This window comes from Pavona decussata, unplaced genomic scaffold, assembly GCF_977016875.1.
Source record: "Pavona decussata unplaced genomic scaffold, jaPavDecu1.1 SCAFFOLD_134, whole genome shotgun sequence".
In the NCBI taxonomy this organism is placed as follows: domain Eukaryota; kingdom Metazoa; phylum Cnidaria; class Anthozoa; order Scleractinia; family Agariciidae; genus Pavona; species Pavona decussata.
This window is the reverse complement of record NW_028145547.1, coordinates 101,007-123,445: the sequence shown is the minus strand read 5'-3', so window position 1 is coordinate 123,445 and position 22,439 is coordinate 101,007. Positions and strand designations below refer to the sequence as shown.

Below are 22,439 nucleotides of genomic sequence, written 5' to 3'. Positions count from 1 at the left end.
GCCTTTAATGGTTTTCATTCCATGTAATGTTGTGTCACTTGAAAGAATTTCCCCAGCATTCATCATTTGACTGTTGATCAATATAACGTCATTATTATTGATAGATTCAAGAGATCAAAGCAACATCATCCAAAGCAAAAACCCAAGACATGGTTGCCATTCGCCATTCAGTGAGCACATCAGATCAACAGCGCACCACAATGATTCTTCTCTGTGAAGATGGCAGTCTGCGTATCTACATGGCTAGTGCTGAGCATACTGGGTACTGGATGTCTCCTGAGTTCCAGCCTACAAGGTTAGTGAGAAACATTTCACTCACACATATGCTTGAAGTGATAACATATTTCTTAGGTACAAATTTCATAAAGTGTCCTTTGAGAACATTGGATTTAAAAAGTGTCTCATCACACTATCCAAAATTGGAAGCCCTTTGCCAAAGATACATAGTAATAAAGCAGCAACACAGTGACTTGCTGCTAATTATTGATTTTGCTGGTCAGTCAGACTTAAAGAAATTAGAACCACCTTATCCAACAGAACTGCTACTGTGAAAAGCTTTCATTTAAATGCCTACACTAGCATTCGGATAAGAGGGTTAGTTTCTAAAGAAACTGCAGTTCTGTATTGGTGGGAGGTAGAAGCGAATGTTTGGTTTATCAAAAGAGTTGATTGTTAAAGGTAAATACTCTTGCCACAGTAGAGAGATTTAAGTGCTGACCTTTTGAGCATTAGCCCTTTGTTGATTTAATTGCTCTGATGAAGTCGAAGGGCTAAGGCTTGAAATTTCAGCACCCAAATGTCTTTGTGGTGGCCTATTATTTTACCTTTTAGTTTATCTTGATAAATCAAACATTCATACATTAGCATTTCACTGATTCTTGAAAAAGAATGTCAGGAACAGTCGGTAACTGGACACGAGGGTCAGTTTTGGTTTTTTTGGGGAGCCAAACCATATACTTAAACATTTTGTAGATTATTCACTTAATGTTGACACTTGTTGCCAATCAAGTACATGTACCATCTACAATTAATTTTACCATTATAACATAATTACTGTATTTCTGACAGACCCCTCAGTATCGTTAAGCCAACACGCAAGAAGAAAGCCACAAAAACCAGAGTGAAGTCCACCACAGTTAGCTTCCCTGTGGATTTCTTTGAGCACTGCCAGCCACTAAATGAGGTTGAGTTTGGAGGTGGAGATATCCTGCAAGTTTATAATGTACAGCAAGCAAAACACAGACTTATGACAGCTGGCATGTATATCGCTAGCACAAAGGTGTGTATCAATCCTTGTCCAGTTGTGAATATCACATGCGTAGCATGCAACCATGCCATGCCATAACTCAGTTAACACCTCTAGTCAAGTTCTGAGACGTTTTCCTACTAAAAAAATAAATGGTCTTTGAGGGGACAACTTACTAAATAGACAGAAAGTTAAACCATATTCTGTGTTGTGATTGATGAGCCCTCCAACTGTTCAAATATGTTTTCTAATACTGTCATACATGTATGTCTTCTTAATTATCAACACCTCTATCACAGTCACCTCCTGGTTATGGAGAGTTAGTTTGTTTTGATTCACATTAACCACTGAATTCAGACACTTCCTTCACATAGACACGCTGTCCAATTGGCGGTTTGAACTATATAATGATATGTATGGAAACTGTTGGGCATCATTGTACAACAATGGCAGCTGGGTTACCCAGTGCTCTAAACATTGTGCTAGGAGAGGTAGTTTTTAACCTTTTTTCAAATGATGTACATTCCTCATCACTCTTTGCTCTTGTAATTTGAGATCATTTTTTGATGTTTCACTTGCAGCCAAATGGTTTCAATATTGAGATCACCAGCACTAACCCCAACGTGGTCATGGTTGGAGTGAGAATTCTGATTGGCTGTCAGTCAGTGGAGAAGGCGCCATCGTTTGTTGAGATCTTTGGCAGAGTAATCCAGTTGTCACTTACAAGAAACAGATGGTTTGACCTTCCTTTCACAAGAGAAGAGTCATTATCTGCAGACAAGAAATTCTCCTTATTCAGTATGTTGTTGTACTTTGTTTAATGTCATGTGGGGTTCGAGGTACAAGATTATTAATTGGAAAATTTGAGGATAGAAAAAGCAGTGAGCATCTGCCTCCTGAATCAAGAAGAGTGATCTTTAAAATTGTGGAAGATGTTTGCGCTTAAGAGATTCTAAGTTTTAAAAATTATTTTGGTGAAAGTGTGAAGAAGGAAGAAGGTCACTCATGACTGATGAGCATGGTGGCTTAGCGATGTTCAACTGTAGAGAGGTTTATTTCTTCTCTTTTTATATCTATGTATTCTGTTTGGCTTAAGGGTTGCAAATTATCACACATGTTTTCATGTTAATTAGTAAATGTGTAGATCAGTCAGTCCGGTTTTCCCCTTTCCTCAAAAACCAACATTTCCGAATTTCAAATTTCCAAATCATTATACAGCATGATCTGTCATAATGTATTCACTCTGTTGATAATTGAATGTATAGTTTGTTTCACTTTTGATTTGTTTCTGTCTGTTTTGTTAGTTGGTCAGTCTTTAGATCCGTCAGGAGTGACTATGCTGGATTCAGTGAAGGTTTATACCAAAACAAAAGAGGCATTTGGTTGGCCTGATGACCCTCAGGAAGAGATTCCTTCTACACCGGGTCTGGGGACTGCAGCTCCTGTAGACACAGAGACAGAAATTATCAACTCTGTTCCACCAATGACAGCTGTTGACAAGTAAGACACTCTGTCCTTTTCTTTTTGGCATGCAATTGCAACAAAACCTTTTACTTTTACCTCCTAAAAAATGCAAATTAAAGTGCTTTTTCATGCGATGTTCACCTTTCATTACAGAGACGAACATATGCTTACTACTGCTCAGTCACTTTCATTTGAATTTCCACACCTTAGGATTGCATGCACAGGCTTACTTTAGTAGCAGCTTTCCCATCATGTAGAATGACACAGGGAAGTACTGCTAAAACATTTTAATTTTTAATTAGTGAATAATAATACAGCACTATCTATAAGTTTAAGAAAATGACAACAGTTTTGCCTGCTGCTATCCAGACCTGACAGCACTGTTTCTTTTGATACTGAAATGAAGTTCTTACTTACTTAATATAGTAAATGCTTACTTACCTGGTGAAATCCGACAGTCAGACTGGTATGGACCAAAGATTTAATGTACATTGAAGCTTAAGGTTTTACTGTGGTAGGTTAGGGTTGAGAGGAAGGTATTCTGTTATGAATAACTGGCTAACTGTGTTGGTTATTTTAAGTTTGTAAGGCATTAATTACTGTACATGTAAATGCAACAGACTGTTGTTTGTTATGTTAAAGGGAATACAACTGCTGAAGTGTTAAATGAAATTTGGATTGATCACAGTCAGTAAAAATAAAAGATTTTCTTCAGAAATCTTTGGAAGAATAGGCTTTGGTTAGTTTGTCTTCTGTGAGGCGCTGTACTGTGGTTCTTAAACTAATAAGTACCTTACATTGATTTTTAAGAACTTTAATTGGAAACCATTATAATGCCGTCTTTGTAATCTCAGCATGTAATGGTAAGGGTTCCTAATAGGATTCGGTGCCTTGAAGTCAAACGGACTACTTCACCTTGTAGTTGTGCACCAGAGTTTCCTTGCTTCGCACAGCAGTCAAGTAAGAAGTAGCAATCTTTTTTTCCTTTTTCCCACTTTTCACCATAAACATTTGGAATTTCTGTCTTAGATTGGTAGTCCACCTGCTGGAGGTAGTGGATGGCTGTTTTTCCACTTTTGTGACACAGGAGGAGATGCCGAGACAGTCGGCACTTGATGCTGCTATCTCCCTTATGACCAGTGCTATGCCATCCAGTGTTCAGCACCAAGCCCAGGCACTGCTGGCTACTTTACACCCCTCAAAAGCATCTTACCATAGTCATAAGGTACTTCCTGCCACGGTCTCTAATATGTAGCTTATTTATTTATGCCAAAGAGAATGTGAAATTATTATTACTACAATGTGATTTGTAGGGCTTGTGTGTCAGGAGTGAAACTACCCAGACAATAACACCAGTCATGATAAGGTGCATGAACCCCCCCCCCCCCCCCCCCAAATTATCCAGCCTAAGTTCACTGTATCAATTACAGCAGGAAACAGTAGTGCTAGTTCAACATGACTGGAATGTAGAATATATAGACAGCAAAATACAGTGGCATAGTATTCAGCCATACTAGTACAAAAAAGACAAAAAGATAAAAAAAGCAAAAAACGCATTTATACAGGGTTAGCCTTAATCTGAAGTAAAATATTCACAAATACCAGTGAGAAAATTAAAACTTTTTACAACTCTGAGTATTGTTTTATTTTAGGATTCGTCATTTCCAGGTAACATTTGTGAATATTTTGCTTCAAGTTGAGGCTAACCCTGTATAAATGTGCCTTTTGTCTTTTTATACAGCTGTCTTGGTGAATTTGAAACTGGACTATTTTGTATACAAACTTCAGTTGAACCTACAGTGATCTTTGTAGGGGTTTCTTCTTCTGTTACTGTAAAATCGTGCAAAAGAGAATTGCTGGTTATTGTTATTTTTTTTTTTTTAGGATCAAGCTCAGCTTTCACAAGTAGTGAACTTTCTCTGTAAGCTTTCAACACCCTGCCAAGAGAGGGAAGGCACAAAAGAAAAAACAGATGAAGAGGGAAAACAAGAGAAATCTGAGGCAGAGGAAACACCAGCAAATCTAAGTGAACTTGATGTTGAAAGTTTCCAGCGACTTGTGGTCAGTGCAAGGTCTGTGGCAAGTACAAGGCCCAGTAATCTGGCAAAGTATACCATCCTTCCAGGTCAAACAACAGCAGAAGGTACATTAAGCATTGCACTGCTTTACAGCTGGAAATTGTTGTGCCATTTCTCTTTCACTGTTTTGACATGTACATTCAGGTAGTTTTGCACTTTATCTGCGTGCAAATGTTCCTGGCTATTTACATGATGGTATATTTGCTTTATGTCGACTGCATTCGTGCTAACAAAACCCTTATAAACATCACAATTGTTTGTGTACTCATCCTTGTCTATTTTGTTTTGGCAGAGGGTGATGACAGTCACCATTTTGCTGTGTGTCTAATGAATGCCTTCTGGAAGCTTCACAGTTGCCAGCCTATCAACCCAGTTTTGTCTCCTTTGTCTTCTATTGGTAAGAATTTATTACACCTATTACAGTACATTTATGTGTGGCTAAACAAGAGAGGTACTGATCGTACAATCAATTTTATTTCAGGGCTGCATCACGTGGAGTCAACTGTAACAGCACTGGTGGATATCATTCATGCCTTTGCAATTGCGGATCCCTCCAGGGTTGGACTTGCTGTCAAGCAGTATGTGAAAATGCTGCTCTGTGAGGTACATGTATTTGTGTGCTGTTAAATGTAAACAATCTTTAATAGGGGTTGTCATTTAGGATTAGACAGTTGCACCTCTGTACAACAGACTCCAAAGAGACATGGCAATGTGCATTATGGAAATATCAGTGTACAAAGGAGGATTTTCAGCTGTACTGATTTGTTCTCATGAAGAGTTTATAGTTAACAGGCAGTCGACTTCATTTGTTCAATCACATTCCTGCTTTGTTCCTTTAGGATTAGACAGTTGCACCTCTGTACAACAGACTCCAAAGAGACATGGCAATGTGCATTATGGAAATATCAGTGTACAAAGGAGGATTTTCAGCTGTACTGATTTGTTCTCATGAAGAGTTTATAGTTAACAGGCAGTCGACTTCATTTGTTCAATCACATTCCTGCTTTGTTCCTTTAGGACCAGTCAGTGAGTTTTGCGTGCAAGCAAGCCCTAATGCGTCTTATTCACAAACACTGGCATGGCATGGGCAACTCGTCTCCACAATGTAACACACCTACAGGAGAAGTAGTTGGAGGAGATGATTTTGATGGTGAAGACGATGAGGCAGATAGAGCTGAAAGAACCACTCCTGAAGAGGCGAGTGGAACTGATGCTGAAGTACCACAAGCAGGAGAACAGCCAGATGTAGAAGCCCCTGAGGTAATTGTTTAGAAAGAGTAAACGTGATTTTGCTTTGCTGCTTTGAGCTTCTCAGCCAAAATTTTTGTGAAACCAATTGTAAATACGTGTAGAATTAATTGCCTTTTTGGTCGCTTGAGATTGGATACTTGATTTTTTGTAAGTATGACATTACCATCAAATTGAAAAATAACACTTATGTACCAACTGTTCTGAGCACATCCGTAGTGCCAATGAGCCCTTCCAGGGTTGTTAAAAGTAGCCAGCAGGTGGCGAAAATCACCGTCTGGTACATGATCCAGGCTGGCTACTCTTGTGGGGTAAATCTTTGATTCTTTAGAAAAGATGCCAAAATCACCCACCTACCCCAGCAATTAAGTCACCTACTTCAAAACTATGTGACAACCCTGCCTTCAGACATAGAACTTCTAATTTACAAAAGAAAACCTCTTATTTTCACATCACTACATTAGGCTGCTTCACAAGATCCTGTTGAAGCCCAACCCAGCCAGCCATCAGGGGGAGTGCCATCAATAGCAAGTGCTGCCAGTCATCTGGAGGCATTACTCCTTGGTGCTGGTGGTTTGCCAGGTATGTTGGATCTCCCAGCTGATGCAGATGATGAGGCCATGATGGAGCTTGCCATAGCTCTAAGTCTTCAGGAACAAGCTGGTGCCCAGGGGCTTAGTCTCCAGGGTTTACCACTGCCTGGTGTGCAGGCACAGTCACTACCTGTTGAAGCGGGTGTGTCATCAGACAATGCATCAGGTATGATAAGAAGCAGCTATAGTCACCTTGGTAATAGTAAACGGATGTCTTTTCCTGTACAAATATATAATCTCTTGTGTCTTTTAAACAGTGGATAAATGACCATAAGTATTGTATCTAAACCTTGCGCTTGAGGAGGCAAACTAGGACTTCATGTTAACTTATGACCTGTGTACACTTAAATTATAAGTAGAAAAAATCCATGCATTGTTCTGAAGTATGGAAATGGAATATAGATTTCTTTGTTAGAATGCCTTTATTTTCTGTATCATGGATTGCGATAATTAGACAATCATCAGGTCTAAATAGTGCATGAGTTACACACTTGTTACTTCATGCTTATTCATGTAAATGGAAATCAAAGCCATTAACTGATTTTAGGTTGAAAAAGTGGCTGTTGTATCTTGCCATGGCGGTCCTGCTAACTTTTAATGTGCCTGAAACTAGCATGCACAAATTAGTCTCAAATTATTTTTATCACAAGTGATACACATCACCTAAAAATACTGAAATGTTATGCTAAATATATGACACATCGTCTTTATCAACATAAGTTAAATAGGTGGAAAACCAGTAAGATTGTTTAATTCAAATTTATCCAGCTTCTATAAAACATCATTTACATCAAAGTTTTTCTTTACTGCTTACTTTTGAAAGAAATGTCCTTCAAGCTTCATAGCTTGAGTGGTGCTAGCTGACTGACATTAGCTCTGACCACATTACTTGGTGACTCGTTGACAAACAGATTTAAATATGGGAGACTTGAGATATCAAGTCATTGTTTAATTTATTTAAGTCTCAATGTATTTGGTGCAGAGCACTAATTGGGGACACTATCAAGATTGAATTGGAATTTAGAAATGTTCGTTTTTGAGGAGAGGGGAAAACCGGAGTACCCTGAGAAAAACGTCTCGGAACCAACAACAAACTCAACCCACATATGGTGCAAAGTCCACGAATCTAACCTGGGCCACACTGGTGGGAGGCAAGTGCTCCTCACCACTGTACCATCCCTGCTCCATCCAAATTCATTAGTCTGCTTTTGGTGCAATCTTTTGCTTACTGTAGGCCAAGGCAGTGAGGATGAGTATGAAGTTCCACCTTGTAGTGCACAGGGATCCTCAGCAGGCCACAGTGCTCCCAGGTCACCTTTGCCACCTGATACTGGGCAAGCGTCAGCTGAGTTTGAGAGTGGAAGTAGCGTGGACTCTGTTGCTGCAGACCCTGGGGCCAGCATGGAGACTGTTGTTTTGGAAAGTGACCAAGCAGGTAAGATGTAGGATATATCAAATTCATCAATGTGCTATCACACAGACTTGTTAACCCATAATTGCATGGTGCAACAGATAGTCACGAATTAACTTTCTGGCTCAACCAACACCAGAGTCTGATATAGACTTTGCTACCTCATCTGCAAATTGTGACACCTTCATTTGTATTCGATGGCAACCTAGAAAAAGTACTCCCATCTCCCAGTTTGAGGACAAGCAACCCTTAAGGATGTCATGGACATGGCTGTGACCATCACATTGGTTGTGGGTTGCTGAATTGACATATAGTATGGATGGATAGTGGCTGCCCGAAGCATTTGTTCAGCTGACATCTTATCTCATCGTTATATACATTTGTTGTCTTTGTAATGTGATATATACATGTGCATGATATGCATGCACCTGCACCATTCCCTTGTTACTCAGATGCCTTTTGTGAGGAACACAGTACATCTGGAAGTGAGATGACATAGTATCCAATCTCATCCTTTTAAACGTCAGTGAGATTATAGACGAGAACCCAGCTAACTTGAACTCCCAAGGGAAACCAAAAATAGTTCGAGTAACTTGAATGTTCAAGGGAAACCAAAATTAATAGTTTGAGTAACTTGAACTCCCAAGGGAAACCAAAAATATTTTGACTTAATGAGGGATCGAGTTAGTGGGGCTGGTGTTTAACTCAAACAACCTGTTAAAAATTAATAAAATATCTTGTTTTTATCATTCTTTCACAATCACCAGTCACTTGAGTGCAGTAAGTCTGTTTGATAACAGTCTTTAGATGAGAAATGTTAGTCAACAATTAGTTTGGGAATGTAGGCCACATAAACACATAAAGGAGAAAACAAAGGCTAAGATCTAGTTAAGATGTTTCAACACACTGAAAGCACTTTAACAAAATGATTTTGACACGTCAGTCAGCTACATTCTGACATTTTGAGGTTTACCAACCGACGTTTGAACCAAGGGAAAGTAAAATTAGTTCAAGTTAGCGGGGAGTTTTGAGTTAACCAAGTTGGAGTTAGCAGGGTTCTACTGTAGATTATGACTCAGAAGACCACAGTGGGTCTGGAAGTCACTAATCTGTGTTTCTAATGTTAGGTACTACAGAGAGCCAACCTGGCTACAGAGGTAACAGAGAAGAAGAGCAGGGAGGAGCTCAGGTGGACAAGGAATCTTTAGTGGATCAGGAAAAGTTGCACTCATTAAAATTACTGCTTCTGGATGAATTGCTGCTTCACCTGCCTCAGCTGAAAGACGTTGGTGGAGTACAGGCCATACCATTCATGCAGGTCTGATAAGATTGTAATAAACAGTTGACATGCACCAATCGCATCACAACCTTACTTACAGAAAGATGATTGTACCGTGACTTTAATGACCAATGATGTTAATAACCAGAGACTAAAAACCCTCAACTGATGATAGAAAATCCACTTGACTCCAATTATGACTTCCATGCGGGTTCTCCAAAACGTTGGTCCATGTCATGTTGAATAGTTTTCAGGACTTCACAGCTACCTTGGCAATCATTGTTTACTAACTTGTGATATGTCTCCTGGGTTCAAACTGTTTTCTAAATATTGTGTTTATGAGATTTTAAAAATGTTTTATTAGTCGCAGCTGATAGTAAAGGTAAGTAAAGGTGTGATTAATTTTAAATTACGGTATATTTTTTGGTAAACTTTTAAAAGATTTAAGTTACATACCTCGGTTTCATTTCAGGTATTGCTGATGTTAAGTTCTGATCTGGAAGATAATGACCAAGACAAGGCGGCATTAAGTAAAGTGTTGTCTACATGCTTGGAGGAACTGAAGCTAGATCAAATGGTAAATGCTTAGCACAGTGGTACAAGACATGAAACTACTTAATGATATAGGCAACAGCCTAGAGCAAATGACATCTCAGCAATTTTTCAGAAGGAATTGAAAAAGTCCGTGCTAGAGACATTTCTGACTTCTCAGTAATTGTGGCTTAATGAATGCAACAATATGGCACCTTAAATATATTTTATATTTTAATTTACGTTTTTTTTTTGGGGGGGGGGGGGGGCGATTAAGTTGTTTGTAATTGCTTGCTGAAAAACCAATTAATAAAGTAGGTAGGTACATGTAGTACAATATGTAGTACAATTTTGTCAGTAAAGCTGAAATGCACAGCAACTAAAACAACTGATATGAATATATTTAGATCATGTATATTGGACAAGCATCCACCTTACCTAAATTCATCCGGAGTTAGTCCCAACCAGTACATAGTGGGTTGACTGAAATCTTGTAATGGAGCAAGAGGTTACACTTCAAGTGAAATGAAAATCCTGAGTCGAGGACAAAAGTATCCATTTTTTCAAGTTTAAACAACTCCCCAGAAAACATAGCAAGTCGAGCTAGTAGCAGTGAGTATTTGCCAGGAGTGACAAGGCTAACATTGCTACCATTGGATTGCAGCAGGATGTTAAACACATCTCATCTCGAACAAAACAACATGAAGTCTGGCTGATCATAATGAGACTACTGAGTGTTCTGATGTCCAGAACAAAGTCCACTTCTAAAAGTGGTTCTGAGGTAGAGTATTTTTGACCACAGAATTTCACTTCACCTCTTATAAATTCCTTTTCTGATTTAAAAGCAAGTTAAAACCAATGATAAAATTGAACAATATTTCAGAGTCGTCATGACGAGTTCAAAATGATTTGAGTAAACTATCAGAAATACTTCGTTGAAGGTTAACATAAGAAGTGTAACAATAATTTCGATTGTTTGGTGCATTAAGTGTTGCTAATTACAGAATTGACACCATCTCTTAATGTCCAATTATTTTTCTTGTTTATGTATTACCAAACCTTTACTTATAACGATTTTCCTGATTTAAATACCCTAAACCCACGGTTTAAACAGTGCCAGGTATATATTTTGATTATGTTGGGTATTACTGTTCATTCACTGTGAAATATTCACTATGATACATTCTTCTTATTCCACTAGTCATCGTCAGTGGTATGTAGGCAGACAGCAGCCACATTATGTGATGTGGGCATCACAAGTAATTGCCTGGAAATTCTTAAGACCTTGTTAGAGCACTGGAGAGAGGTTTCCAGCCACGAAGAAGTAAGCTTTTTTTCTGTAACAATGTGCAATTCGCAATGACAGTAGTGTGTTTCATGACCATGAACGAGTTAAAGCGATGGTGGGGTTTCACTTGGTTGGTTGGTTGGTTCGGTTGTTAACTTTTGGGCATGCGCAGTGAATGAGATTTAAATTAGTGGAAAAAATACGAGAAAATTTTTTTTTCACGGTGCATCAGAATAATCTTGTTCAATCTGTAGAGAATAATTTGACGATCATTTAGAGCAAGAATAGAGATTTTTTGTTAAACCTGAGCAAAGTTATGTTTTTTCAGTTTTCCAGAAAGTCTAGGGTGGTAAACTCAATTAGCGAAAAAAAAAAATGAGAAAATTTTTTCACAACGCATCAGAATAAGCTTATTCAATCTGTAGAGAAGAATTTGACAATCGTTTTAGTGTAAGAATGGACATTTTTCGTTGTATCTGAGCAAAGTTATAGGTTTTTTCATTTTTCCATAAAGTGTGGTTTCTTTTAAGAATTTAAAAACAATTTAATTTAAAAATAATTGACTTTAAAAATTCAATTGGTGAAGCCCATCGGCATGAACTTTTAATAAAAAAAAAAACGTGAAAATTTTTTTAATTGTTGCATCAGAATAATCTTATTCAATCTGTAAAGAATAATTTGACAATCATTTTAGTGCAAGAATGGAGATTTTTCGTTAAAGTTATAAGGTTTTTAGTTTTTCCACAAAGTGCAGTGTCTTAAATTCAATTAGTGAAGTGTCGGCATGAACTTTGAATAAAAAACCGCGTGAAAATTTTTTAATCGGCGCATCAGAATAACCTTATTTAATGAGTTGGGAATAAGTTTACAATCATTTTTATAGTACAAGAATGGTTATTTCTCGTTACATGATCGGGCAAAGATATAATTTCTTTTAGTTTTCAAGGTAGTGTCCATAGCCATCTTAATTTCAATTACTGATGTGTCATCTGCATTCACGAGTTGGCTCACAGGAGCCTTTGATTTTAACTGGCCAAGTGATAGAAAGGCCTGCTTTAGTCTTTAGCTGATCCTTTTAATTGTTATTGTTAATAAATACGTTAATTTTTTCACGTGATCATCCTGGTTTGAAATGACAGCTCAAAATTAATAGTTTGTCTCCTGCTCATGATTAATGTCATAAAAGTGTGGATTGTGACGTTTCGACTGCTATATTGCTGGTCTATATCAAGCGATGGTGTCAACTGGCTGTGTATTAGTCAACATCATCACCCAATGAAGAATGCCAATATAGCGATTAGTTTTTAACTCTAATTTTTTTGGTGTTAAAGCTTGCTGATTGTTGATGACAGGTAATGAAATTATGAATAAAAAATTTCATATGTGATGATCGTGTTTGTATTTATACAGGAAGAGACGTCTGGCATCGGTGGAGCGTTACTCAAACCTCAGCCTGCTAGCCCTCCACCAGACATGTCGCCATTTTTCCTTAGACAGTATGTGAAGGTAAGTTTTAAAAACTGTTTAGAAAGGAGCTTGAATTGTAAGAATAGGCTCTACTTTGAGATAAATGTGATGGTAATTTAAGCGTGGTAGACAAACGAGAGTAATGTATTAGCCAGGCAAATACTATCACTTCTCAGGATTTACTTTTATTTTGAAGATGTTTGTTTTTCAATGTTTCGATGTTGAGCTTAGTGATGCAATAGACAGGAATATACCATATGTCACCTAGTCCATTCACATGCTGTAAATTGTAAATTGTAAATTATATGTGTCGGGAAAAATATTTACCATTTTTACTGGAAATGCTGTTTTATACTCTTCTGTCATTTAACTGTCATATCTTGGGAACTGTACACATAATTTTATTCTGATTCTGTTTATAGGGCCATGCAGGAGATGTGTTTGAAGCTTATCCACAACTGCTGACTGAAATGGCTTTGAGGCTTCCGTATCAGGTTAATATGATACTAAGTTTTAAGTTTCTTGCAAGAAGCAATCAGTTTCTTCCTTTAATCATGCATTAGACTGATCTCTAGCATTGCTTGAGATTGAGGCCTTCAGTAGTGAACCAAAGGCAACACATTGTATTTAGCTGAGTAAACAAAAATATTTGATGTAAATCAGGAGAAATTCATGAAACGCGTTATTTTTTTCTTTTAATTTGTTGTTTATGAATTTTATAGTATGTAGGACTGTCATTAGGTTCTTAGCCACATGTGGTATTAAACTTCGCACCGGTAACAATCTTGTTCATTTCTGAGTAAAATGACCCTTCAACCATCAATATCAGCCGTAACATCAAGGTTCTTTCAAGAGTATTCAGCTGTAACAGGTGTTACAGGCTACCGCCCTTAATGACAGCTCTGGAATGCCCCCACAATTGTAAAGACATGCAATATTCCTTTATTATGCAATGTTAGCCAAAACTGTGTTCAGAACTGTATTGTCATTTGCATTAAAATATGGTAAAGTGGTATGAGAAATTGAGTTAAAGGTAATAGATGAATTCAGGCAAATTCGAGCCTTTATAAAACATTTTGTATGAAACATTGAAATAATTGTATTCATTTATAGGTGAAGAAAGTTGCAGATTCTCTTCATCTTGAGAATTCTCCACAGTTTGGTGAAGAGTGGTACCAATTCTTGTGTGAGGTTTGTAACAAAGAATTTCATTGCGTTTACTAAGGTTTGTAGATAATATCGTCAAACACTAAGTCAAGGACGGAAAAACTTGCAACGTTGTTAACATTTGTGAAGGGAAAATTTGACAAGAAAACACACCTGGATGGTATTCACTGCTTTATATTCAACTTTTTGTATTTTCTTTCAGTACCTTTTGATCCAGCAAACTCCTTTTGTCAGACGGCAAGTGAGAAAGGTACATGTAATTCGTGTTATCTTGTTATACGATGAAAAAAGACAAATATGCGTGACGTTTGTTGAAATGGGTGTATGTAAAAGGTGATTGATATTTCTTGTTTATTTGGATTGTTAGTTGCTATTGTTCCTTTGTGGCTCAAAAGAAAGCTATCGGCGCCTGAGGGACCTGCATGCCCTCAAGTCACACATGAAGACTGTCAGGTACAGAATGTTGTAATTTTAACAGTGCATCAGTCACACAAGTACCCAGATTGTTTGATCATACCTGAAACATCTATCCATCCTTCCTTCCTTTCTTTCTTTCTTTCTTTCTTTCTTTCTTTCTTTCTTTCTTTCTTTCTTTCTTTCTTTCTTTCTTTCTTTCTTTCTTTCTTTCTTTCTTTCTTTCTTTCTTTCTTTCTTTCTTTCTTTCTTTCTTTCTTTCTTTCTTTCTTTCTTTCTTTCTTTCTTTCTTTCTTTCTTTCTTTCTTTCTTTCTTTCTTTCTTTCTTTTCTTCTTTGTTGTTTCTGAATTTCTTGATCAGTTGGCAGAGATTGGTTGAGAGATCGTGACCTACAACTTTAGCAATAAGAGGCTGTGATGTTTTATAAACTTAATGGTGGTAATTATGGTGCACACTCTGAGTGCATATCCTTTGTGTTGCTTGATCACTATGATACTGCACAACTCAGTTTCTAAAGGAACTGTCTCTTCAACAGAGAACTATGTCAACAGAGTGGATTCAGTTGTGAGGTTGTCTACAATGCACCAATCAGTCTACCATATGACACCCTTATTACTTTGGTAGGTATGCATCCTTGCAAAGCCAAAGTGATTCCTATGAAGAGTAATATGAGCCATGCTGATTGTTTAATTAGAAATATGAGGGACTCTGATCATGTTCGTAGTAATTATATGGTGTCATGATTGGGACTAAGCAGTGATTGCATTAGTGTAGTATGAAGGACTCTGATGTCTGTAGTAACCATATAGGACAATACGTTTTCCCTTGTTAGTGGTAGTGTGAAGCACTTTACTCTCGCTAGTTAAAGTAGAAATAGCAGTATCCTGGTGCGCTCTACCTTTTCACTAGTACATAAAACAACACACTGTGTTCTCCTCAGTAGAAATCTGAGGCATTCTACTTAACATTAGTAGGAACATTAGGCACTCTGTCCTCATTAGTAGTAACTAGTAGTAATCCGTCTAGTCTATTAGTTATTTGAGGCTCTCTGTATAACATAAGTAATAACATGAGCGACACTGTTCTCTGTTCTGGTGGTAACACGAGGCACTCTCAGCAGTAATGTAAGGCTCTCTGCTTAACATTAGTAGTAATAACGTGAGGAACTCAAGCTCGTTCTCATTAGTATTAATTTGTACCACTTTGCTTACGGTAATTAGAAATGCAACACCTTCTTCTCAGTAGTAGTGAAATGAGGCACCCTTTTTTTGTTAGCATAAATGTGCGGCACTCGCTGTGCATTGGTAGTAATGAGCAGCACTCTGACGTCATCACAAGTAGTGTGTGACACTCTTACCTCAGTAGTGCTCCGATAACAATAAAGATAGTTTAAGGTACTCAGATGTCATAAACCACAGCATTTATACCAGTTACCTTTGAGCCATGTAGTTCAGTAAAGACAAATGATCTTCGTGTCTTGCAGATTGAACACCTTAAAGCTTGTTCTGAAATTGCATCAAGCCGTATCAGCAATTGGCAAGAATTCTGTTTACAGGAAACAGGTATTTAGTTGTAAATATATTTTTTTTGTGGTAAAAAGAAAACTTAATACAACCCTTGTTTGTAATGACACAAGAATTAATGTTGATGATATTTCATTTTAGACACGCTGCCATTTCTGTTGAAGAGCAGCTTCTTGTTTGAAGAGGGTGTCACTCCTTTGATGTTACAACTGTTGGGTTATGCCATTTGTGAAATGAAGACACCACCGTCCAGCTCACCACAGAAGAGCAAGAAAGACAAAGATAAAGAGAAAGATAAGTCAAAGAGCAAGGAGAAGGACAAGGATAAGGACAAGGACAAAGACAAGGAGAAGACAACAGGTTAGTGTCTCCACAAAGTTGATCAAAATACAAAGTGCACCACAGAAAAGTACGTTTTCGATACGTTTGCTTTGAAGCACGTATGTCAAACACAAGGAAGAGTTTCATCGGATTTCAAACGGCGCAAAGTTGGCTGAAAAACGTTTGTTTGTGTGTGTGTTTTAACCAACTTTAAGGTGTTTGGAAATTGGATGAAACACTCTTCCCAGTGTTTGAGGTAGATTGCCAAACCATTAATAGTTTTGGGAGAAATTCAGAGCAAAAGTTCACCAGATTTGGTAATAGTTAAGATTACATTCCCAAACCTCCTTCACAGCAGTGATTTCCTTTGTTTTCTCTTGATGAATTGGTAATGGTTTGAGAATGGTTATAAACAACTTGAGTTTGGATTTAAGGATTGAAATGGTGATTGAAAAGAACTTTAACTTCTAGCTCGAACCTTGAAGCTTTATGTGATATTCCTTATCACTTTAGATCACTCATTTGTGCTATTGTAGTCTCCTTTTCAAAGGTGGGTAGTATTCCAGAGTATTTGTACTTATTTGCTATGGCCTTTTCCTTTCAGGATCGGTTGACCCTGGACGAAGTGAAGGTAGGTTTGCGGTCCCTTTTCCTTTGAGCTATTTAATACTAATGCTAATGTATTTATACACCACACACATCACATAGTCTCATGGTGGTTTACAAGTCTTCTGTGGAGTGAGATCGGACGTCAGCATATAAAGGCGCCACTGGTAGTTGCTATCAGTCCATTTTTTTATCTCACCCATCCACCCACTCAACCAATCCACGCATGAATGTGAAAGACAGATGAAATCATAGATAGAGGTAGACCACCACACCGGGGACTATGTCCCTTACTCCTTTCGAACAGTGGTTTCTTATCTCCCCACAGATTATTATAGGAACAAGTGTTGTGAGACGGAATGTACGGTTTATCATCCATATCCGAGAAAACTGGAAAGTCTAATTGTTTGCAGATGTCATTACAAAGGCAGCACTTTCTTCTCAGTTATTTAAAAACCCTGAGTGGACGTTTGATGCAAACTGATAGGTGTGACATGTCTCCGTTATATCATTGAAAATAAGCTACGACTGGTACTGGTTGTTTTTCTGTTTTTCCATTGAATCCCAACCATCCTGTGTTGTCTATATGAAGAAAACTTCACAATAGGTAGATGTCATGTTTACGAGAGGCTCTGTTTACTTCATTGCTGTGCTTCATACAGATTATTTGGAACGACACTAACGTCACTTTCTGTACTTGGTTGGCCACAATATCGTCATTTGTCTTTTTTTTTTCCCAATCAGCAGCTGCTCAGAGCCTTGTTCAGTTGTTAAGCGAGATCACTCTCTGTACTTGGTTGGCCACAATATCGTCATTTGTCTTTTTTTTTTTTTTATCCAATCAGCAGCTGCTCAGAGCCTTGTTCAGTTGTTAAGCGATGCTGTTGATGAGGAAGTGATGAGCCAGTTTGTACAGACTTTTCTGCTGGAATCAAACTCGACTGCTGTGAGGTGGCAAGCACATGAGCTGTTGTACAGCATGCACAAGTATGTCTACCTGTCTTAGTTCATCACACATCAGTGGTATTTAAAGGGGCAGTGTCGCCTATTTTTAGTGTCACTTTGAACAGCTAAAAAACATATTTGTATGGATATAAACGGCAAAATAATGGTTCAGTAGTGTTAACAATAACCCTACTAGTGCACAGCAACTAGTATCATTCATCTTTACCTGCGGATGGCTAGGATGGAAATGGATTGCAACTTTAAAAAATTGACTAATTTTTTCAAGTTCCTCCTTAAAGCAATTTCATGTTAGAGAAAAGGTTCTTAGATAAATATTGAGCACTCTTGACCAACATTCAGCAATATGTCCGTGACATTGCCCCTTTAATGAGGCTAAATGGAAAATAATCAAGCTAATGCTGGTCAGGGGTCACTTCTATATGTGGGAGAGGGGTGGGGGTGTTCTAGGGGCATTGCCATGTGGTTTGCGTTGCACTGCTCTGCTGGTACTGCGTGCTCTCTTGCTGTCTCGTTAGAGTTTAAATTGGGATTAGTACAAAGCCAGAATTTTGACATTCATTAATTAAAAAACCTAGTTGACATTTGGCCAGTTAGGTCAATCACCCTACCCAATCATGAAGAATTACGCAAATAGATGTCTTCTATTATCAGTCTGTTTTCAAGTATTGCCAGGCTGGTTATATCTACTAATGTCTGTAATAGGGATTTATTACGAAGTTAATAATTTACGCACAACCACCCATTGACTCAGATGTAATGAAGGTAACTGCATGTGGTTTGATGCTGAGTTCTTTTCGTAATGGTCATCAATTTTGTCCAATTAAATATCACAGAATTGGATAGTTTAGTATGTGATGTGTCACTTCACATTAAGGATACATTTTTGTTGGTAGGGATCATTTTTGACTGGTCTATTTGTAGGTATTCAACCAACGTCCAGAAAGGAAAACTGTCCAGTATGATGTGGAAAATCTGGCCATGTTTGCCTGACTATGGCCGACGAGCTGCACAATTTGTTGATCTCCTTGGTTACTTCACAATGAAGTCTGAATCGAGCACCGATGAGGTACCTGAAGAAATTAGTTTTGTTAGTTTAGTCAATATGAGCGCGTGCTATTGTAAATTGGTGCCGAGAAGAAGAGGAAAGAAGAAGTGGTGATATTTTTTTTTAAGAACAGAGCATGTTAGACGATTTGTCACAAAAATTGTGCAACTGACCATTTTGGCTTGACGACATTGTGTCCTGTGAACAACTTCAATCAGCTACTTTTTGTAACTAACGTAACTGTACATTTGCAAAATGAATGTTACATTGTGTAAAATGTTAATGTATCGAGTTCCAAGTAAACCTAGAGGCCATGGGTGTTACCTCTGTTATGCAATACTGCCTTGTGAAAAGAAATTGAGACAAATTCAGTACGTGCAGCAATTAGGGACCATCATCTCTCATTACGCTGATTTAGCAACAAAACGGCAACGTCAGATGACAACGGTGTGCGCATCAAGAATACCCATATTTAGCATACCTCAGTGACCGACTATCGCGTATCGCGCAATCTGATTGGCTACACAGGTGCCGTCTATCGATCGATAGACGGCAGTTTGTCAGAGCGCGCGCGATTTAGCATGCATCATTGCACAAATATATCAAAATTTATAAAATAAAAAGATTTTTTTGCTTCATAGACCGATCACTGAGGTATGCTAAAACAATTAGACGGTTCGCTCTCAGTTTCTATCGTCTTTGATAGTTGGCTCGGGGCTTCGCCCCTCGCCAACTATCAGCCGATAGAAACCTCGAGCTCGCCGTCTAATTGTTAAATAGTCGAAATAGACTCGCGTCCAGGCTATTCCGCGAGCTCTCACGTCCTCGAAATGACGTTCCCGTTCTGTTGCTAAATCAGCCTATTACCAAACACAGCGGTAAGGACATGTTTTTATTTGCAGTTGGAGGAGTACTGTGCGAAAGCAGTCCAGGTGCTGATGATACAGAATAATGTTCTATCAAACCATCCAAACTCCAATGTTTACAGGTCAGTTTCCGATGTCACTTCAATCTAGTACTCCTTAGCTATCAAGTGGAGAATGCGTGTAGGTAATCACTTATTTCACTTTCAATCTGACTCAAGCTATTCAAAGCTAATTACCGCGAGGTAATTTTGTATGGTAGTGCAATTGATCTGACCTCCTCAACAGGAGTTCTTTCTGCATACCAATTCAAGCAGATTGGAGTTCTGATGCCTTATAATTTAGTTGATATTCATGCTCGCTGTCTGTGTATGCAACTTGCTTTGTCTGAGGAATTGTTGTCGTTGCGATTAAGCATTTTGTTGTTTTGTTTTAGGATGTTGTCAGGGTATGTTGAGTTTGATGGGTATTATCTGGAGAGTGATCCATGCCTTGTGTGTAACAACCCAGAAGTTCCATTCCAGGTAAGACTCGGGGAACAAGGGGTATAAAATGGACCAATTGTCATAATAAAAATCCATTATGGCCAAACTGTAAATCAACATCAAGAATCGCAGAACAAAATACTGCTTGGTATCTTCTTTTGAATCAGTGTGGCAATGCTTAAAAATTATTAACACACTCAAACCTCCGAAACATATTACATACAGTCAAGAACTGATCACAAGAGCAAAGGATCTGAGACCAGAAATTGCAGTTATGGATCCATGTTGGAATGCTGAGGTTACCATAAGCAGAATGTTACCATTTCCCATGAGTAGAGATGTTTATCCAATGAAAGATGTCACAGTGCATAACAAGATCTTGGATATAATGTAGATCTTGATGTATGTGCAGTTGTAATACCCGATAACCTTGTTGTAATAATAAATTTGTATTGCACAGAGCCTAAAACTGTCCAACATTAAAGGAGACTCTCGCTTCACCACCACATGCCAGCTTGTCAAACTGATTGGGAGCCACACAATCTCAAGGGTTACTCTGAGGATTGCAGATCTAAAGCGCCAAAAGATGGTAGGTCGTCATTATTGTGCTTAATTTCATTTTTATCTGATGGTAGTTTTGTTGTGTTATTTCTACACTATTGGCGTCATGATCGTAAATCTGGCTCTAAGGACCGTTGTGTTGTGTTCTAGGTCCGAACAATCAATTTGTACTACAACAATCGCACTGTTCAGGCAGTTGTGGAGCTGAAAAACAAGTAAGGAGTTTCATAAATGATAAATCCATTATGTGAAAATCTCGATCATTTCTTTTATTTTATTTTACACCTTCAAAACTGTGACAGCAAATGTTTAAGGGGGTTGTAAGAAAGCAATCCTGTTTCTAAATTAAATGATGTTTGCTGCGGCTGTTCTTGTTTATTACTTAAACGTTAACAAGTGTTTTGTTTACAGGAGATCTCTGTGGCATAAAGCCAAAAAATGTCATCTCACCCCCGGACAAACAGAGCTCAAGGTTAGAATCATTCGTATCTTTGTTTCTATTTCTCCAAACACCGTGTTGGCATTCTGGGGTGCTTTATTTAGTCAAAACGTTTTGTTCAACCACTTAAAATGCAGCTGGAATGCGGAAAACGGAAATTTCCCGTAACAAATGAACTACCTTCGTAAGTACTTCACTTTTTCCCGTTTCAACCGGTCAGAACTCAAATTAATTCAAATTGAATTGAATTGAGAACGGAATTACCGTTCCATTTGCCCAAAAGTCCATTTTCACTTCGTTGTCTTCTTGGGCCATCATTGCGCCATCATGTACGTTTTTTTTGTTTTGTTTTGTTTTTGTCTACCAATGAGATTGTATGTTTGGAACGAATGGAAAAAAGCCTTTCCGTTTAACACGGAAAGTTGTCGTAAATTTTGGGCTAAATGGAAAGCACCCCCGAATACATTTTTGTTTTGGTATTATTAACATTTTCTCTTGTTATTCAGATTGATTTTCCTCTGCCGATAGTTGCCTGTAACTTGATGATTGAATATGCTGATTTCTATGAGAATTTTCAGGTAAGCAGTGCATCATCCTAGTAAGTATCCAAAGATGCTGTCTCAGAAACATTTTCGGCTTATGTATGTAATTTCTTTAGGAATGGAGAGAAGCATCCTTGACCTTGAGAATTAAGTTAGTTTGGCCTGCTCAAAATTTCACGAGTTAATTTAATTAATTCATGACTGATGAAATTCATGTATAGTATAAAAATAATGAACAATGTGAACAGTTGGTTTGTGCGAAATTTAAGAATTCTCTATCTTGGTCTTTGTCGAACTTCCAAAATAGCGCAAGTCGAAGTTCTGTCGAAATGAAAAAGTTAAAACTTTACAAAATTTATATAAGTGGGTGTCTTTCTTTATTTATGTTACATTTTGGTTCTCATTTTGAAAGAACCACCTCTACACTTGCCACTAGTCGACTTCCCATGGCACCGAAAGAGCAACGAGCGACAGACTCGAGAAATTCGAACCCTCAAACTGACTTTGGACACCTTATGAGGTTTACACGGTCTCATATTCCTTGTCGTCATGGTGCTGATGACACGGAAACAGAAGCCCATTTATTAAGCCCCTTGTGCCCCTTGCTTGAGTGTTTTCTTTTCTTCTTGTAGGCCTCATCTGAGACATTACAGTGTCCTCGCTGCAGTGCATCTGTTAATGCCAATCCTGGAGTATGCAGCAACTGTGGAGAGAATGTCTACCAGTGCCACAAGTGCAGGTGAGGAGAAGAAAAACAGCAGCTGGGGCTTGCTTTAATAAAAGTTCACCAGTCAACGGATAACTCTTCTTGGATTAGGGCTTTAATTCAAAAACTATGTTGCTTATCACTTGTGTCATGCATACCTTGGAAGAACCAGCACTTGTCTGTTGTGTGTACCTT

At 38.1% G+C, this 22,439-nt stretch overlaps 1 protein-coding gene across 1 annotated transcript in view; it reads left to right on the top strand.

Annotated features, from left to right (window-relative positions):
* Positions 1-22,439, top strand: part of LOC146467561 (E3 ubiquitin-protein ligase UBR4-like) — a 57,425-nt gene that overhangs the window by 5,089 nt on the left and 29,897 nt on the right. Inside the window, exons 6-38 of the mRNA XM_085125727.1 lie at positions 105-295; positions 1,069-1,279; positions 1,828-2,044; positions 2,551-2,746; positions 3,740-3,935; positions 4,595-4,853; positions 5,081-5,185; positions 5,270-5,391; positions 5,806-6,048; positions 6,501-6,795; positions 7,864-8,064; positions 9,168-9,358; positions 9,792-9,896; positions 10,515-10,631; positions 11,052-11,174; positions 12,549-12,644; positions 13,028-13,099; positions 13,719-13,796; positions 13,975-14,022; positions 14,140-14,225; positions 14,723-14,807; positions 15,671-15,749; positions 15,852-16,070; positions 16,636-16,662; positions 17,483-17,624; positions 18,525-18,669; positions 19,551-19,636; positions 19,948-20,035; positions 20,457-20,585; positions 20,708-20,772; positions 20,969-21,029; positions 21,503-21,574; positions 22,171-22,277. Of these exons, the coding sequence (XP_084981853.1) occupies positions 105-295; positions 1,069-1,279; positions 1,828-2,044; positions 2,551-2,746; positions 3,740-3,935; positions 4,595-4,853; positions 5,081-5,185; positions 5,270-5,391; positions 5,806-6,048; positions 6,501-6,795; positions 7,864-8,064; positions 9,168-9,358; positions 9,792-9,896; positions 10,515-10,631; positions 11,052-11,174; positions 12,549-12,644; positions 13,028-13,099; positions 13,719-13,796; positions 13,975-14,022; positions 14,140-14,225; positions 14,723-14,807; positions 15,671-15,749; positions 15,852-16,070; positions 16,636-16,662; positions 17,483-17,624; positions 18,525-18,669; positions 19,551-19,636; positions 19,948-20,035; positions 20,457-20,585; positions 20,708-20,772; positions 20,969-21,029; positions 21,503-21,574; positions 22,171-22,277 (4,457 nt within the window). The remainder of the gene's footprint in view (positions 1-104; positions 296-1,068; positions 1,280-1,827; positions 2,045-2,550; positions 2,747-3,739; positions 3,936-4,594; positions 4,854-5,080; positions 5,186-5,269; positions 5,392-5,805; positions 6,049-6,500; positions 6,796-7,863; positions 8,065-9,167; positions 9,359-9,791; positions 9,897-10,514; positions 10,632-11,051; positions 11,175-12,548; positions 12,645-13,027; positions 13,100-13,718; positions 13,797-13,974; positions 14,023-14,139; positions 14,226-14,722; positions 14,808-15,670; positions 15,750-15,851; positions 16,071-16,635; positions 16,663-17,482; positions 17,625-18,524; positions 18,670-19,550; positions 19,637-19,947; positions 20,036-20,456; positions 20,586-20,707; positions 20,773-20,968; positions 21,030-21,502; positions 21,575-22,170; positions 22,278-22,439) is intronic.